The 18,828-nt window shown below is 42.0% G+C and overlaps 1 protein-coding gene across 1 annotated transcript; it reads left to right on the plus strand.

Annotated features, from left to right (window-relative positions):
• Nucleotides 1-563: 563 nt before the first annotated feature.
• On the plus strand, nt 564-12,201 carry LAMP3 (lysosomal associated membrane protein 3; the record flags this gene model as incomplete). Its single annotated transcript, XM_079539729.1, has 6 exons — nt 564-609; nt 4,361-5,106; nt 5,810-5,932; nt 8,875-8,932; nt 9,618-9,785; nt 12,062-12,201. The coding sequence occupies 6 exons, from the start codon at nt 564-566 to the stop codon at nt 12,199-12,201; spliced, it is 1,281 nt and encodes a 426-aa protein (XP_079395855.1).
• Nucleotides 12,202-18,828: the final 6,627 nt, after the last annotated feature.

The raw sequence follows: 18,828 nt of genomic DNA on the forward strand, positions 1-18,828 counted from the left end.
ACCATCCAACAAAGGCTACCAGCAGCCCCAGGAAGAACCACAGCCTCTTTGAGACTTTGCTTAGTCCTGTCTCACTTTTATCAGGTTTTGAGGAGAAAGACAGAGAAAACGCCTTTCCCTTCTGTGCCTTAATTTCAGAGGAGGAATTTACCCCAAAGAAACTTTTTTTTTTTCAAAAGAGCATGGGAGAAAGTACTGATTTACAGGTCTTAGCCCTCCAGTGGGGTGCAGCTGCAGTCTGTTCTCAGTAACCAAAACTGGAGAAAAGAGCATGAAGTTCTACATGGCCTTACAGAACCCCAGGCTTTGACTGTAGGTAAGAGCTTGTCCTCTGCTGCAGTTCTTTCTGTTTTCACTTTCCTTCTTAACCAGCAGCTATTTCTTTTTGCATTAGTTTATAGATGAGCACTGGATTCCCCCCTCCCTCCCCACCTCCTTTCCACCCATGTGACTGAGCACTCCCTGAATCAAGTGAAACTTTGCAGTCCCCAGAAAACCTTTATTTCCTTTCTGCTGCACCACAGCGAGAAGCAGCATCTCTTGGCCTCACAGCTGCACTGACCATGGGAAGGAGCAAATCACACTTGGTCTTGCTAGCCTTTGCCTGCGGTGAGTCACATCTTCCATCATTTCTCTATAAAAAAAAGGCAGATTATGTTGCTTTTCTTTCTTTGCGCTTATGAGAGGAGCTAAAAGCCTGCAAACTGGAAACAGTCTTGCAGCTAGCATTAAAGGTGATTTTAATAAAGCCCCACCAGAAAGAATTAACTATAACTGTTTTTTAATTTACATACAATTTAATTTAATTGTAGCTGGTGTAAACTTAATGTAATGTTTTCTCTTGTATTTTGCACTCTGTGGTGACATGAACTCTGTGTGATTGAGTCAGCTCAAAATAGTATTAGAAGGAGGCTTATTTATATTTGTTGTCTTTAATTAAATATGATGTCCAGCAGAACTGACTGAATGTCTTGAGTGAGATAAGCAAAAAAAAAAACAACACATAAATAAACATTGCTTGTTTGTTTGCAAGATGCAGGGTGTGAGGAAAGCAAAAGCAAGGCAGGGGGCTCTGGGAAGTTTGGGAGAAGCTGGGACCTATCTAACAACCACCTACATCAAAGTCACCATTTGATCCTTAGTGCTTGTCCCTGAAAATCTGTGGAGTGAGCCTGGTCAAGGATGTGTCTTAGCATGTAAACTCACTGCACTTGCAGCTGCACAAAATCTACTTGGCCCAGGTGGACAGAGAGTAATTTAATCTGTGTAATGGCTAAGGACTTTTGCTTGCTGGTGGGGTCCTGGGTTTCTGTGGTGTGCTTTGCTATCTGCATGCACAGTTCACACCAGCAACGACTCCTGCCCCTCTCCCAGCTCTGCAGTGGCAGCGCGGTGAGCAGGGGAGCAGTGCAGGACTTTACCACACAGAGCTCCAGCCGCATCTGCTCTACTTTATGACACCTGCCTCATAGCCACAGTCTGCTGAAGTGACCCCAAAACGTATGCAGACTTGGAGAAATAACTCAGTGGTCAGCAGGGGTGTCTTTGGCCAGGATGAACTTCTTGCTCAGTTGCTATTCATTCGTTTTTGATAGTTCCTTCAGTAATTTGTTGTGATCTTTCATTAATGCCACAGACTCTTTCTACTCAGGTAGGGAATTAAAATGAATCAGAGTTTAGGGGAGAAGAGTCTGAAGGGTAGGATGTTTAAGAAACTGCTCTTGTGTTTGAAGTAAACTATATTAGAGAGAACCAAAGCCTCTCAGAATATCTTAGTGCTTTTCCTGTTCCTCGAGAGCTCAAATCAAAGCAGCCAGAACTGGCAAGAGTCTTTTCTGTAGGAGCTAAGTCAGGTTTTTGTGTCTGTAACTAGCACAGAATCTGTCATCCAAACAGGCATTTCTTCTGGGCAGCATAAAGCAGAACAAACTGTGGGTGTGTGGTTAGGTGAGAAGGGTCAGAAATCCCCAGCAAGAGGTTCTTCCATCCTCTGCGTCATGGGCTGCCAGGCTGAGACATTTTACAGCCAGATCAAGACCCTTCCACCTTAATTCCTTTGAACAGATGAACTGTGTGCCTCTGCCGGTGTTGGTTCTCACTGGAGAGTCAGCAGAGCTCAGCACTGCTCCTGTGCTCCCTTGTAAGGAGCTGTAGGATATCACAAGGCCTCCCCTCGGCCCCCTTCTCTGGGCTGAAAGAACGAAGTGACCTTGTATAACTTTCCCTCTAGACCCTTCATCATCCTTGTTGTCCTCCTCTGGATGCTACTGGATGGAGGGAAAACCTGAAACTTCCTCTGTCAGAATGCATGGACTTTGGGTCCAGACCCATTAGGGGTGGCAAATTTCTCAGAGAAAAAAGAAATGGAAGCTAACTGCAGGATGCAGAGCTGCAATTTGCTGTTGCTTTGTGGCCGCTTTTGATGGCCAAGACCACTGGGTTGGCAGAGATCAATCTTTACTCATCCCTGGGAAGACTTTCTGAGATCAGTGGCCAAATGCGTTTTGAGATGACCCAAACCAACAGGTTTGGAAACATGGGCATGGCCCAACAGGGGGCCCAAAATGCTGGGGACAGCTAAGCTGGAGGATACTGGCAAGTCACCTGGAGGGTACGAACCAAGGCCATCCAAGAGGTGTTTCAGTGACCACATTGGGCTGATTATTTTTCTGATGAAATGACCTTCTGGGGAAAATGAAATTCCATTTAAAAACTATGGACAACATCCAAGTGAAAAGGGAAATGATGTTTCTTTCCATGCCCATAAATTTTTGTGTTACGTAGTCAATAACCAAAACCAATCCATTAAGTAAAAACTGAGAAGTGCTGACTGCTTAAGGCTTACATAAATTCAAGTATGAATTGTTTCACAAACATACATGGCTAAAAAAAAAAAAGAGTGAAAATTGCAGCTTCTTCTTTCTTTTTCTGTTGTGTTACACAGCAACTGCTCTGATTTTCCACTGGTCTGATTGAGATGAACATACAGAGGAGAAGTTACTTGCTTCTCAACTTTGACAGCAGGTGTGGTAAAGGCAAGAAAAAAGAGAGAAAATGAACTAAAATATGATACTAATTACAGCACTTTCAGTTCCTTCTGATAAAATGTAATAGCAGAGGGATCTGTCCTTATTTTTGTGACTTTTCAATTGCACAAACTTGTATTTCTCTGATGATAACAGCTACATTTGCAGTCATGTGTGTGCAGTTCAGTACGGAGGTGAAACCAGGCAAGTTTAGGCAAGTTTAGGAATATGGAGCATATCCCTCCACTTCTCCTCTATCACAGTCATTTCTAAGGGAAAATCAGACTTTTGGATTCTTTCTGTCTACAGACTAGAGAATTCATCTCTGTCCACCAGCTAATTTAGTCAGTAAAGCGTTTAACTACATGTAAAGCCTCATGCACATCAAACAATACATTTATGTCTGTGACTTGTGGCTTTTAGCTTGGTCTTGTCTTTACAGTGCCTTGTTGCATACTCACAATCAAAGATTTAAGTTGAACAATTGTGAACTTCATCTCTTTTTACAGTGTACATTATCCTCCCTTTGTTACTTACACATAGGAACTACATCTTTTCCATTTTGCAAGGAATACATTTCTGTAAATGTTACAAAATGCCGGTGTGATTTTTGTGCTGTGAGTATTTTTAGATGCGGTTCAAAAAACCCCTGAAAGCTGTACCCTCAAATTTGTTTCTCATTGCCGAAAAAGCATTACTAAGAGGGCCCATCTTTCCCTGGGTATCTCCCATGAGGAAGAACTTGAGGGGTCAGGCTGCCGTATCTACATCAGCACCACAAACAAATTCCTGGAATTTCTGCCTCCCAGTCTGTTCTGAATCATCATAAGACCACTACGTTTCCTCACTTCTTTCACATACAAAAATTGTTCCCTTTCCCCATGCTTTGTTTGTGACTAACCAACCACCTCTTCACTTGTTATGCTTGGATTTCATTTTAACAGCAACCCACAGTGGAACAAGTTGTTCCTTATACCTTGATAATTTACTCCCAGCAGATCTTGCTGCACTGTTGTCTGCAAGGGAGTTCATGTACAATGTAGGGATTGTGCAAGATCTATTCACATCTCTGTAGCATCCGCTGTCTTGTTCAGCAGTCAGTGCAACATGTGGGGAGTAAGGAGCCAATGTGCTGCCTCTGCAGTGGATATATTCAGAGGTGTGAAGATTGGGGAAGCAGTGCAAAATTATGTCTGCTTGTGCTCTCCTATCATGACATTAAGCCAAAGGAAGAATAAAGTCATGATAACAAAATGGGAGCAGTTATGTTGCAAATATCAACAAGAACGTTAAATGCAATGGTTTTAGACTACTGACTTTTCATTTCTTTGCAGCATTTTCTTCCTGCTGTGCTGAAGTGGCCCTGGGTGTCAAGCCGTCTCCACAAACCACGTCCTTCCACCATACCATCACTTCTGCTCTGCCACTTTCTGTTTATCATTCACCACCCCATCAAAGCACTGCAGTTCAACCTAACATCACAGGCTCCATAAACCATACAACTACTCTGCAGACAACAGACCAACGCTGGGTAACAACAGCACCAGCCTCTTATATGACAGCCCAGGCAGGAGCAAATATCAGCAAAGCGTATGGCCAGACATCTTCCACAGCAGTAACCTCAACTGCAGCAAACACAGCTGCATCTGGCCAGGCTACAACCCAGGCAATGGAAACAGTTACACCAGCTGTGAAGAACACAACTGTGTCCCCAGACAACCAAATCACAACCCATGTGAACACAGTTACAAACACAACCATAGAGAGTACAACATCAAAGACACAAACAACAACTGCTGCCATAAATACTACAGCCACTGATAACAGTACTGCAAATCCCACCACAAGCTCAATTAATCACACAACTTCTGGAAGTCCTACAGCCACAGCCATGACCAACGCAACCACCACTCATCAGGGGACTCATACAACCATCCTATCTACTACAATGATGGTGAGACCCACTCTGGCACCACAGCCTTCTCCCATCCCCACTGGCACATACACCATTTCCAGCAGCAACAAGACCTGCATCAAAGCGGTGATGGGTTTGCAGCTGATGGCTCTAAGCACACAGAAGGTGAGGTGAAAGCACTACGAGGCTAAGCCTTATAAAGACTACTTCATTTGCTGGAATGTATTCTATTCCTTTAAAAGCAATTTGCAGAAATTAAGTTGTATGATAAAAATAACTGGTTTGTTGTGAGTCTGAAGCCTTTTTTTGTGACACAGCATCTCAACTGCTGTACTTTGGTTCGTATAATTATGTTATATACTTTCTTATTTCAGCAATATATCCATGGCAGCAATATTTGGGAGGGCAGATTGGCTCCAGTGTTACTTCTCTTTCCCAGAATGGGAGATTAGTTAAAATCTGAAGTGACATCAGTGAAGGGTTTAAAATAGCAAGTTTCAGTGGGAGAATTAAATTATCAGCTCACAGACTTGTTTGGATTCAGAGATGAGTTGTCTCAGTGCTGAAAAATGAGGTTTTGGGAGCATCATGTCAGCCAGCTGGATCAGTACAGGGGTTCTGGGAAACTGCTACCCTCTCTTGGCATTGATCCATGGCGAATGATTCAGCAAAAGATGTAAAAACCCTGAAATTGTGATGATGGCCTTCCGAATAATGGTTCTGTAACCTCCATTAATACAGCCATTGGGCATTGGTCTGTTAATCCAACCACATAATTAAACTCCAAACATATTAACCTGCATGTTTCATATTAAGTTTTCCCCCTCCACTTCATAAATAGCCCCACAATGTCCTCATTTCTCCACAGAAGCAGATGGAGTACCTGACTGTCAACCCCAACACCACCCAGATATCTGGAAGCTGTGGGATGGTGCAGTCTGTGCTGAACATCACTTTCACTGGAGGATTTATAAGCTTCGTCTTTGTAAAGGTAACTGTATTTAGTGGGAACAAGGTTTAGGTCTGGGGAACGGGAACCCAGGCTGCCCCTGATCCACTTCCAGCCAAACCAGTGATGTGCAGCGTGCTGTGGAAAAGGGCATTTCATCCATCTCGGTGCTAGTTGTCCTGTCCTTCCCAAGAGCCTGGATTTACAGAACCACGATTAATTCAGTCCAGGAGAGACTGTAGGCCACCTGGCCCAGTCCCCAGCTCAGAGCAGGGCTACTTTCAGTGTTTCATCCTATCTTGTCTATTGGAACTCTGAATTTTGAAGGGTTCATACGTGTAATAAAGGATAAATACAGTGCCCTTGGATCCTTTGGCTAAATGTTCTGCCAAACTAGCAGCACAAAATATAGATTAGTGCTAAGCAAAATCTGCAACTCATATTTACAGAGGTAAAATCTAACTAGGGGGAGGGGGAGGGAAGTCCACATCTGCTGCTTGCATTGGAGTGTGACAGAGAATTGGGCCTGGGCTGGAGCTACTGTGCAGAAGCAAGGTGTGTGTGCTGGAAGCTCTGAGTCATGCTATCAAGTTGTCCTTATGAAGTGGTATCTCTGAGACAACCTGGATGTATGTGGAATTAGTCATTTGCTTCCCATAAATGCTGCCCAGGCAAAAGTTGAATGTGGTTGTTAAATCCAGAGGGCAGCCTATGAAGGTGTATGTACCCAGAAGCCACAGCCTGTCCAGAGCCCAGAGGGCTTAATTTCTTCTAATTTCTGATTAGAAGAAGATTCCAAACAACTGAACTGCAACAACAAATGTGTAGATAAGTGCCCTTAAAATGCACCAGTCCAGGGAAACTTACAAATATACACAGAAACTTGAGCAAGAGATAGGCCTATGCTTTCCTAGTATGAAAATCAGTGTTTATTTTGATGGGATGTGTATTGATACCACATTTCCAGCTCAAACTACATCGCATGCAGACAGGTCTTCAATGTAACCTACCATGAGTGTTGCTGGTATTAAAACTACAGGAGAAAACTGCCAGAGGTCAGTCATGCTCCAAGAGGCAACAGTAAATTTTATCACAGCTGAATACTTGGTCATTAATGCTTGGGAAAGCTTTCAATCAGTAATTGTCTTGATTTTTGTTGATGACTGAAAGACATCTGAAAGGTACAAAGGAAAGTTCTGTTTTAGAACAAAGGATCAGTTCACACCATGAGTGTTTGGTTTAAAAGTGTGCTTTCTGCAACAAGTGTGGCGTTCTCTGTGTTATGAAGATCCTTAGAAAAAGTCCAGTGATTCAAGTACCCATAAAAGTACCAGCTCACAGCAGAGCTAAGGAGAGTGATGTGAACCTTTTGACCTCTCTTGTCCTGAAAAAGATGCTTACTGGCACAGCATTATGCAATCCACCCAAGATAAGTCTCAAGAGAGCAGGAGGGCACGGCTTAAGCTTTCTTTGAAAGGCAAGTTATTAAGAAATCGTTCTGCTGCTGTTACTGATGTGTTTGGCCTCTCCAGCTTCTGCAGTGCTGACTTTGAACCAGGAGTGCTATAGAGGTGGCACTTGTGATTTGCAGGGGTGAAGGTGGAGCTGGGCCAGGGGCTGTGGTGTGGCCGTAGGGAGGTGAGAAGCTCCGTACTCAGTGCTGCCAGGTGCCTTTGGCAAAGAACTTGACAAAGGGAAGTTTCATAACCAACCCACAATACATGAAGTAGGAACAGGCATTCATCCTGAGCAAAGTCAATAACTCTGTCCAAACAGAAGATAATGCTGCTGCCAAAAAAATGTGCTATTTGACCTATTTATGTCTTTAAGTAGGATAATGCTGAGAACCATTTTATTTCTTAAACTTCTTTCACAATCTACCCTACCAGCATTAAAACTGCAGGACATTAAATGCGAGTGCACAGAAGAGATTCATGTTTGCTACTCCTTAGCCACCAGCTGCAGTCACCAATCCCTATGTGCTCAGAGCTGGAATTAAAACCAATAACAGGGAAGCTACATAGAGACTCTCAGCATGCTTCAGTGCTGCTAGGAGTGAAAAGTCCCTGGGGCTTTCTGTCATGCTTTGGCTGCCCTGGGCAGGAGAGTGTTCAGTTTGCACCAGGGTTTTGGAGCATGGATGGGCAAAGTCCAGCTGGAAATTTTGTTTTGTGCTATAGTACCAGGTGCTTTCCTTGTTGGCAGACTGTAGGCGTATGAAATAAAGCCAGCCAGCACCAACAGGGTAGAACATAACAGTTATTTCTTCCCTATATAGACAATCAAGGTTGCTGTTTCCTCATTTGTAGTGATTTCTGTTGGTAGACAAAGTAGAAAACAAGCAGTACCTCTGTGAAGGGCTCCTGTCTCTGCTGGTTGCTGCCCTCTTCTGGTTCAAAGCAATGATATACAGAAGCATGGCTGCTTTCTGCAGTTTGCTCACATAAAGGCCATCGATGCATAAACTGCACAGCAGTGCTGGAGTCCTGGGTACTTTAAAATATATCACCATGGGTTCTGCAAGCAGTCAGCCTGCAGGTCAGCAGGGATCAATTAACTGCAGGATTACCAATGCAAGCATTGCTGGGACCCTCAATGAAAGCAAACCCGGTGGATAAAAATAAAATGCCTTATGCAATATATAACACTTGCTTAACCCCCTCCTACTTTTGGTTACCACATGTCACACAAATGTCTAGCTTGAGCAATGTGTGCAAAAGCACATCTGCATGTCTGGTTTCACTGCACTGAGCAAAACTGGTGAAGTATCCGAGATCACAGCGTTATGCTGGCGACTTGTCTACTAATGATTTGGAAAAGAAAATGCAATACATCCAGGCAGGTTGGTTCATAAGTCTTCAAGGTGATGCTTTGAAAAGTCTTTCTTTGAGAACCTATTTTGCAAGCATTTTGCTGTGGTGAACTTTATTTTTTTCTACAAATATAGGGATGTAGTAGGAATAAAGATGCATCATCTTTTGCAGAAAGATCCAACATACTATGTCAGTACAATTGAGGCTGAATTACAGTTACCTTCTGAAGGTCAGTGCTTTTATATTTAATGTTCACTGTGTTAAATTGCTATCAAACAGTTCTGGGTGTGGGATAGACTTTCATATTTTAAAACTCTGAATGCTGCAAATTATGTATTCGTTAGGCTTTCAACGTGTCATTCACCTAAATGTCATGGCATGAAAGTGGAAAAGAGGTGACCAAGTTGTAGTTTCATTATTTTCTTTTAATTTCCCTTTCACCTTCAAAAACTCTCCCTTTGCTTTCACCACTCTTTCAGAATAAAATTTAAGATCAAAAATGCCAAAATATCAATTTTGCTAAATGCCAATTGCAGCAAACACCAGCTGATCAGCCTAATCTTCAGTTTTGAAGTTTTCACATGGACTGTCAGTCCTCCACAGTGGTGCTGGTGAGAGACACTGCGTGTTGTTACTGCCTCTCTGCTAGATGTTGCTGTTGTCCACAGGCAGCACTGTTGCAATGAACGCCCTGCATCTTTTTCGGACCCAAGCTTGGCTGAGTCGTCCATTGGCAATTGAAGCACTCATTTAAACACAAACAAAATTAACTGATATATTACAGGGAAAACATCTGTGCTTTCGTAACAACTGTGACACTGCTTCTGAACCTCCATTTATCTCGGGAAGATTCTGGTTGTGCAGCATTATTTTGGATGCCCATTTATCACTATCTCTGTCTTTATGACCTCCAGGTATACTTTATTACATAGCCATACGCCAGCAGCATTTTACAGCAAAGCTGGGGAATTCCTTTAAGTGTGCCAGCAAGCAAACCTTTGGCTTGGAGAGAACCTACCAGCTATTCATTGTTAACATGCAGCTGCAGGCCTTTGATATTGTTGGCAACCAGTTTGGAAAAGGTAAGTAATGTGGAAATATTTTCCACCCTTCTGAGATCTAATTGTCAGCAGTCCAGTAGGCCGAGGTATCTCCTTCTGCTAGATGTTAACCATACAGACTTCTTGCCAGATACTGCATCCTGCCTGCTGCTGTAGTTTCACTCTCTTCCCAATAATTTTCAACACTGTGCTAATACCCATGGCAAAGCATCTTTCCCTCCTGAATTTAATAACTTCCATTTCCCATTTTCATTAAAAATGTTCAGCTGGACAGCCTCCATTTTATTTCTCTCCCCTCTTTTTTCCCAGGTGAGGTGTGCTCACCACCATTTCATTGGCGTTTTCCAGCCCCTCATAGATAATACAGATCAGTTCAAGGTCACTGCCCTCAATATCTTTAGCAATTTTGAAAAGCTTTTGACAGCCCATGACATCCCACAGCTGCAGCAGTGAAACTGCCAATTAGTAAGGGATATTTGTCAATGCAGGATGATACTTGCAGAGCAGCTGTATCTAGAAATGATGAAATGTGCCCCAGAGGAGGATCACAACTGTCACACTTAGTTTCAGAATTAAAATATGATGTCTGGGTTTTGAGTATACACAACCATGTAGCTTAGCACTACCTGCTGCAAAGACAGAGAAGACCAGTACTGGACTTTAGGATCCCTGCACTGCCTGTGCTGGGAGAATGTACTGGGGATCCTCCCAGCTTCATTCCTATGCCCGCACCTGAATTTCCTTCTACAGAGAAATGAGGCATTGCCATCCATGTTTCTTGTTGGGATGCAGCTGGGAACTGGATGGGGTGTGGAGTCCAGGACCGTTGGGTGACCTTGGAAATCCCCACGTCTCACAGTATGGGTATCAGTTCACTGCCTTACTTTTAGGAGGTTCATGAAAAATTCTACACAGAAGAGAGATGGTCTCAGCGGTACCCTGAGTTCTCCTTCAAACAGAACACGTTTCTGCGACTTCTGCTCAGGGTATTTCCATACAGGAACTCATGTGGGCAGATGATTTTTATCAGCAGTCCAGCCCTCTACATGCACTAATAAAACGTTCCCTTCTTCTGCCATCTGACTTTCTGAATGCCTACAAAATACAGCTTCTGCTTTCTTCTTAATTTAGATTTGTCTTTTGACTTAGTTTGGCTCTATCTGACTTGTTCTTCTATTGTTAGTTTAAAAATTTGGTTTCTTATTCCAGAAGGAATATAATGGGAAGCTACATCTGGAACTGTTTTAAGACATGGAAGCTTTTTTTTATAAACTTTCTTTAGGTTCTTAAAAGCCCCACTGAGAATCCAGTCTGTGCTCTCAGACTTCTGAAGACTTTTTAGCAGAAGAAAGCTGAGCTGGAACAACTCATAGAACCCCATCTGGTCCCACATTCCCATTTGAATGTGCACAATGAATTAGTTCAGATATGGCTTCTGGTGGCCTCACCTCTAGCAGATACAGCTTAGAAATACTCTCTGTTTTCAGGGACGGGCTAACCTCTGCTAGCCAGTGCCATGTGCAAAATTAAGCTAGTTTTGCTCTTAATTAAAAGGGCTGAGAATGCAGATACCATCCCTGAAATAATTCTCCAGCAGCCGTGAAATAGTTATGAAGCTGTTACCTATATCTGCTGTGTATAAAGATTTTGAAAGACTAAATTCCCAGTAAAGGAATAGTTCCATAAAATAAGCACATCACCAGCCTCCTCCCTGTTGGTTTCTTGGGACTTCTGTTTATCCCTTATATTTGCTTATAAGGGGAAGAAGAAGAAAGCAATAATGATCATTGGTTTCAAGATCCTTATAATTTTGTATAGATTACAGCAGCATTACATCAACAGCTTGGCCTGTTTGAGAAGCTGTAACAATGTCTTCTGAACTCTATTTCCTTTTTACTGGGCAGAAACAATTAGAAGCCACAAAGCAGTAATTTTTATCCATCCAAGATGTGTCTTGCTCATTATTTTCAGACTTGCACATTGTAGCATCATGCTCCACATCTGCTATGAGCAAGAAAGCCTCCTACTGTGTATGTACCCATCTTGGCAGTAAAACAATTACTGTGGGTATGAAAAAGTCACTCTCCAGAGAAGCATGAAGCTATTCACAGGCCAAGTATTGTTTTCTTGGGATAAGATTCATCAGAGATAAAATCATGTTAAGTATAGTTTAGAATAAGAAGAAAGGTCTTGAGAACCTCTGGCTTGTATTTGCTGATGTTTTAGAATATGGATCCATAGTCTAGAAATACATTTTTCTACTCTAATGCATTATCTGATCTTTTTTCTATTTTCAGAAGAAGAATGTTTTCTTGATAAAACCACAAAAGCAGTTCCCATCGTCGTGGGCCTGAGCATCCTGGGACTGTTGGTCATTGTGTTTGTCACGTTTCTGATTTCCAGAAAAAAGCCCCATAGAGGATACGAACGTATCTGAGGTGCTCTTGTACTTCCAAAGAAGGGGAATCACATGAGTTTTTGCTTTTACCTGGCAGCCTTGCTGCTCTGGAGCCGTATTTTTAGGTGAAATGACACCACGTGTTTAAAGCTAATGCATGTTTCTGGAAGCAATTTCTGTAAGGTGGGAAGGAAATGATTTATACCATCTATTTTTAGGCTGTTCTTAGCAACTTATTTAGATGGGGTCCAGAGGATCAAAGTTAGAAGCCTAAATTCTTTGTATCATCAAAAAAGAGGCAATTCAGACCACCTCAGTCAGATGCTTAAAAATAGCTTAAAGCAGGCAGCATCATTATCCCCCATAAAAACCGTCCGATTTTTCTAAAAAAGCATTAAGAAAAGTCAATTTCTTTAAGATGCCATTCATATTTATTAGGAGAGTTGAGTCCAGCAATACGACCTTCAGGTGAGTAGAGCAGAGGTCCACAGCAACAGGCAACCCTATTAAATCAGAGCAAGTCCTGCAGAAGCACTGTTTTTTTGCTACAGATTTGGGGCAAGTATAAGAATGACTTCGATGGATAAGCAAGTTCCCTTCAGTCCTTTTAAACACCAGGCTTACATTTGGTAACTTACTGTTTCCTACTGAGTCTTTTGGAGGGACACAGTGGTAATACGCTACTCTCACTCTGGAGGCAGTATTTTTATTAATTTTCTAGCCTCTAGTGACTCTGTATGCAGATAAGATGACTCAGCAGGGTCAGACAGGGTCTGCCTGAGCAATGCATGCAAAAATTTCCGCTCATCATTGCCTGTCTCAGCCTCTCTGCAATGATGTCTGACCTTCTTGCCAATAATTCTTGAACTGCAGCCTCACAAGACATGGCATATGAGAGCAATCTGACATTGCTGAGTTTATCCTGCACTGTTACTCTGTTAGCTGCACCATTCAGCAGCTGATGACAGGCAGCTGAGATGTCTGTGCAGAACTGGGAGGGTGTTTGGAGTCAGTAACTCTACTCATCCACACAAGGCCAAGACATTCTATTTACCAATTGGTGCTCAAGATGCAGCATCCCTTTGCCATGTGTTTGTGTCTCCACAAGGTGGAGAAAGCTGACCTGAGGCTCTGAAAGCACTGTGATAAGTGGACCTGTGCTAAGGATGCTGCTGTGATAGATAGGGACTGGGGTGAAACTGCTTGCTAGATTCACGGAGCCTATTATTTCGTAGTCTTACAAGAGCTTATGCATCACCTGCTTCCTTTACAGACATGGACCTGTTGTAGTGTTCACCACTGAATTTGGTAACTGTCACCTCAGTGGGATGACAGTATTGTGATCTCTCTCTTAATGTTGGAAGATACTGAAGTAGCCAGCACTGTAGCAGACCTGCACAAGGTCCTTGAGTAAATGGAAATCCACTGAAGTTGTCTGCTTAAGGTGTCTGTGGAACTGAAAGCCTGCACAGGCTTTGGACAAACTCTGCCCAGAAGTTAATGCTGTCCACCACACTTGCAGCCGAGCAGCTGGATTTTCATATGGAAACAGTCTAGAGTTGCTTTAAAGTATTTGCAACACTTTGTAGTCTGCCTCCTGCTAAGCAAATGTGAAGGCGTGTAAGCAGTAATTGCTATTGAGAGTAATTAAGTTCAGCTAATTTTCTTTGTTGAAAAAAGAAAAATCTCCTTGTCATAAAAGGTTACAAAGATAAACATATGCACAAATATGCAAGTACACACACCACCATCAAATCTGCTCACTGCAGGAAACTACATGAAATTGATAAGATTTATATGTAAAAACATTTATTGAAGAGAAAACAATATTATGTAAGAGCTCATTTTCCCCTTGGGGTTCAGGGCAGTAGCTTAATGTTACCAATAAATATTTTGCTTGGATAGGACTCAGGAATGGCATCAGTTAAACAAAAGAAAGACTGAAGCTATCTGCAAAAATGTCTTGCTGTTAGCTTTATTTGGAAATAAACATAATATAAATGCTGGAAGATCATTTGATTTCCATTAGGTAATGACCCAAATCCTGAGCAGTTATGAATGACAGTGGATTTACACTGGCTAAAACTGATGTCAGTACCTTGTGAGTCTGATTTGCCTGCAGTATTCTTTAAAACCAGTTTTGATATTTTACCAGTGTTTAACCATCAAGAGAGTTCAGTTACTTAAATCCCTCCATTCTGTGAATTTCTAGAAGATTCTGGTCCGTGCCAAGCAGGAAACACAACACCCTTCAATAGCACCATAACATGTGGCTCTGGCAGTAATCCTCATTTTCCAGCAATGTTCCAGTTTAGTTTCAATGAACTCATAACCAAGAAAGATAAAGACAATTTGGAATCACTTTTGCACTTGGAGAAGCCAAAGACAGAACTTAAAACCAGCTGTGAACAAGGGAGGCAGCTGAATATAATCATAAGGTAAAGCAGCATGCAGTTACAATCAGTTGAATGCTCCATTATTTCAAAGGTTGTTTTGTGAAAGGCTCCAGCAGCGATAATATCACTTAGCAAACTTTATTAAGCCCATTTTCCCCCTCCCACCTTTTCCTGCTGTTAGTGGACATGCAGCCCACTGCCCTTGTTCAGGCCCTAGCTCTCAGGGTGTTCTTCCTGTTCATGGTTCATCCCACATGAAAATCTGATGGTTAATGAGAGACCTGGGTGGTGGAAACTAGTCCTTGTCTGTAAGAACTGCAGCCGTGAAAGGTCTGGGGAGTCGTGAGCCTGCTGCTTGTGCTTCTTTTCAGGAAAACCATTGGTACAAAGTAAAATGTCTGCTGCTGCCCGCCTGGTCAGGAAGTGGAGCTGTGAGCTATTGCTGAGTTATTTGTTTTTGTTTAGAAAGCAGGATTTTTTTTTAATACTATATTAAAGCACTCACTTTTTTTTTTTTTTTTTTAATAAACTGTGTAATGTTTAAGCAGCAGGAAACAGTAAATATGTGGAAGTGCTTCCAATTGAAAATGAGCCCATGCCTGCAGTTCTGATGCTGCTGTCCCAAGCTGTTATATGTGGACATTTTAATAACAACTGTCACCTAAAAAGCTCAGCTCCACACATGATCTGACCCTAAGCTAATCCAGCTGGTGGTCAATAGACATCTTTCCCGTTAAAAACTAAGTCCTATTTCACACGGCCTTTGGATTTTTGGGTTGTTTTATCTGTATGGTTTATTACTTTAATTAAATATAGGATTTTCTTGTTATGTTCTATACTGGAAAAGCTCTTTATATTAATATTCAGTCTTTTAACATTTGCTATCAAAATGAGGCTTGAAAATTGTTCTTAATGATGATTGATAATTCTGTATTTAATCTTGTCACACCCTCTGGCAGCTTTACCAGTGATGCAAAGTTAATGCTTTTCTCTCACCCCATTTTATCACTAGAATGAATCAAACTATTGATACTGAACAATGTTTAGATTAATGTTAAACTGATTAATTCTCATGCAATATATCACTATTTGTTTGCTGTTTTTTGGAAGCTGTATATAATCTTCTCTGGGCTTGCGCTAAGTGGCAAAGGCAAAACAATAGGAAATGATCATGACGTGCTGCTATTTACTTGCAAGAAGAGTGAAGAACACAGTGAAGCAGAAGTTAGGAGGTGAGCACATCCCTGTAGCTCAGGGTATCCCATGAATATACAGTGTCATACTTAGGCAAATACCCAATGAGTTTATAAAGTAAGATTTTTTTTTTTTAGTCCTTTGCGGTTCTCTGACAGACAAAAAAAAGTCCAAATTAAAAAACAGCTGTTAGTTCCGGTAACCAGGGAGATGTAGATTAACTTCTTAAGTGTATGGAATTGGTTTGGTTGATCACTTTTAGCTTGCTCACATAGATGGCTGCTAAAAATTACTTTGTTATGAAAAGGAATGCATGCCCTTTATTTTTCTATTATTGGTGTTTCTATAATAAAGATTGTGTTTAGTCATTAAAGTGTGCATTGCTGTGCAGTTGTTTTCTCTTGAGTGCTGTTTCACCTAAACATTTTAAAATACAAACACCATCTGTAGCAATCAGACAGGATTGTATGGGCTTGCAACACAAGCCACAGTCACAGATATACTCATGTCCTTGCTGTAACTGACAGTGATGTTTTTTTCCAGCCTGGGCATTTCCTCTTACATTTCCATCTTTGTTTCATCAGCATTTAGGAAAAAAAAAAAAGATAAAAAGGAGTATTGAAAATAGTATGAGGTTTTCTGTTCATCTCCCCACAACTTCCTTGAGTTTCTTCTTTATGTCTACTTCTGTTTCCTATTTGTCCAATAAACGCAGACCATAACTCACAGCAGAGGTAATGGATGTTTGTCACTTTGTACTTAAACCTCTTTCTGAGATAATAATCTTAGGCATTATGATGAGATTCTTTGGAGGAGAGTGCATCCTTTATTGTGCAGTTATGGAAAATACAGGTAATAATAGCTTGGAAAATTCCAGAAGTAAACTGCAGAATTCAGCAGTTTCTATGTCACTCAAAGGAATTTCTGAAGGAACTTGACTTTGCTGTGACTTTGCTGTTTCTCACGTCAGCACACAATAGCCAGCTTAAAATAGAACAACCATAAGGCAACTGCGTGTGGTAAACTGTTCAATAGAAGGGGACACACACAAGTTCTTCAGATTTACCTTCGAAGGTTTCCCAGTGAAACATGAAATGAAGCTTGGCTAATTAGTGCAGCCAGACCCCATCGGGGGTGCAGTTCGTGCAGCATCTCACTGCTGGGAGGCTGCATGATGCGGCTGGGCTGGCTCAGAGCGGTGGGCAGAGAGATGGGGAAATGGGATCCCACCTTCCCTGTGGGGATAAGGCTCAGAAGGGGCTGTTTGAGTCTCATATTCGTGGCTACAGAAGCTAAGATAGGAGAACTGCAGGAAGCAGATGTGGTAAATATAGGAGGAGAAAAACCTATCTGCGACTAGCAGCAGATTCAGGAACCTGCTAGAGAAGTGCCAGTAAGGGCACCAGAAATAAAGCAACTTCTCTCAGTGATAAGATGCCACAATAATGACTGCTGGATGTCCCAGATTTTTTTTCTTTCTTGACAGGGATTTATGGCACGTAGAGGAATAATCCATATTTTTTCTTTTTAAGGCAAAAAATAAACCTGTCAGTCACACCAGGGACTGTCCTAGAAGCACACAGCTTTAGAGTCCGCTGAAGAAGTGTTTTTGCATCACAGTGTCTAGGAGAGAAAGGAAGTACTTTTAAAAGGCATCAATTCAAAGAAAGTAACAAGGGTGAGTAGAGAAAGATTTCTGTGAAGTTACACCACTAGTAAAATGACATATGATGCTTAAGGAGTACATGGGTAGGTAACGGACAAACTGAGCTCACCTCTCTGTTGCTCATGATAAGAAAGATCTGAATCAAGCTTTTATCTGTGATGTCCTCCACAGGAAGACCAGGGCAGGCGGGGCTGGGAATTGCGGGCACAGCTGAAGCTCTGAGTATCTGGGCTTTCCCTGCTAGCCACAAAACATCAGCTAAGCTACAGTTCTCTCTTCTGCAAATCCTATTCCCTAGGACACTGCTAGATCATAAGTATCTTATTGAATTATTGTTTCATTGGCTCAGATTCTTACTTCCTTTTAAAGATTTGAAGAAAGTCTTAAGTTGCATTTTCCATATGCAGAAATATCATAAATAGTTGTAGAGAAATGAAAAGCATTCAAGCTTCTACAGTAAAATTTAAAATGTTACCAGCCCCAACTATCTAGTACAGCTCTAAGGTCGTGACAGTGCCTTCATTTAGTATGTATGTGCACATTAAGCACATTACTGGTGTCAGAAAATGGTTTTCTGGATTTGGGTTTTATTACCTTGCCCTTTCCAACATCTATGTGTGCAGCTCAGTGCTCCCTCTTGACCTTGCACGCCCTGAAAACCACACTGACAGATACCTTCACCAAGGGCAGATTTGCAAGACAAATGAGCTTGTGATTTTCACTGTTCAAAGCATAAAGTCTTCCACCTCTGAGTGATATACTGCAAAATATCTTTAGTTCTACTCTGCATTTAATGGCAAGCTACACAAAATGCTGCCATCTTGTGTTTAAAGACACAGTGAACATGCTGAACATTGTGATAAATAGGATCTGTGGTGTAGACACTTACGCTGAAGAATGAAGGGAATGAATAATGGAAAAGACACAGCTTTGCTTAATAATCTGCTTTTAAAAATCCCATCTCCAGAGCACGTGCCTGCAAGCTCTTGGAGCCAAATTCAAGCGACTGTGCTATTTTCCAAAGCTGCCCCAGGGTCAGATTGAACTACTCTGACCATCCCAGCCCAGGTGTGCAGGCACTGCAGGGCTGCTGTGCGATGTGCTGGGTGCCCCATCCCAGGAGACAGCCAAGGGCAGGCTGGAAGGGGCTGTGATGGAGCCGCAGGTGTCTCTGTTCAGTGCAGGGAGTAGGACAGATCTTCTCACGCTGCATTTTAGAAAAGGCAATAAATAGAAGTTGCCTGCACAGCAAGCGTGCTCGTTGTGTAAGAAACTGTCTGCCTCTGAGCATGGAAAACACGTAAGATGCATTGCATAGTGCCACAACGGTAGCGGACAGTTTGCGTGTTTCTGAGGAAAAGCTGTTTAAATATTCAGTCCGAAGGAACCTGCAGAGGTCATCAGGCTGAA

The sequence above is a fragment of the Tetrao urogallus genome, assembly GCF_951394365.1.
Source record: "Tetrao urogallus genome assembly, chromosome: 9".
Lineage (NCBI taxonomy): Eukaryota > Metazoa > Chordata > Aves > Galliformes > Phasianidae > Tetrao > Tetrao urogallus.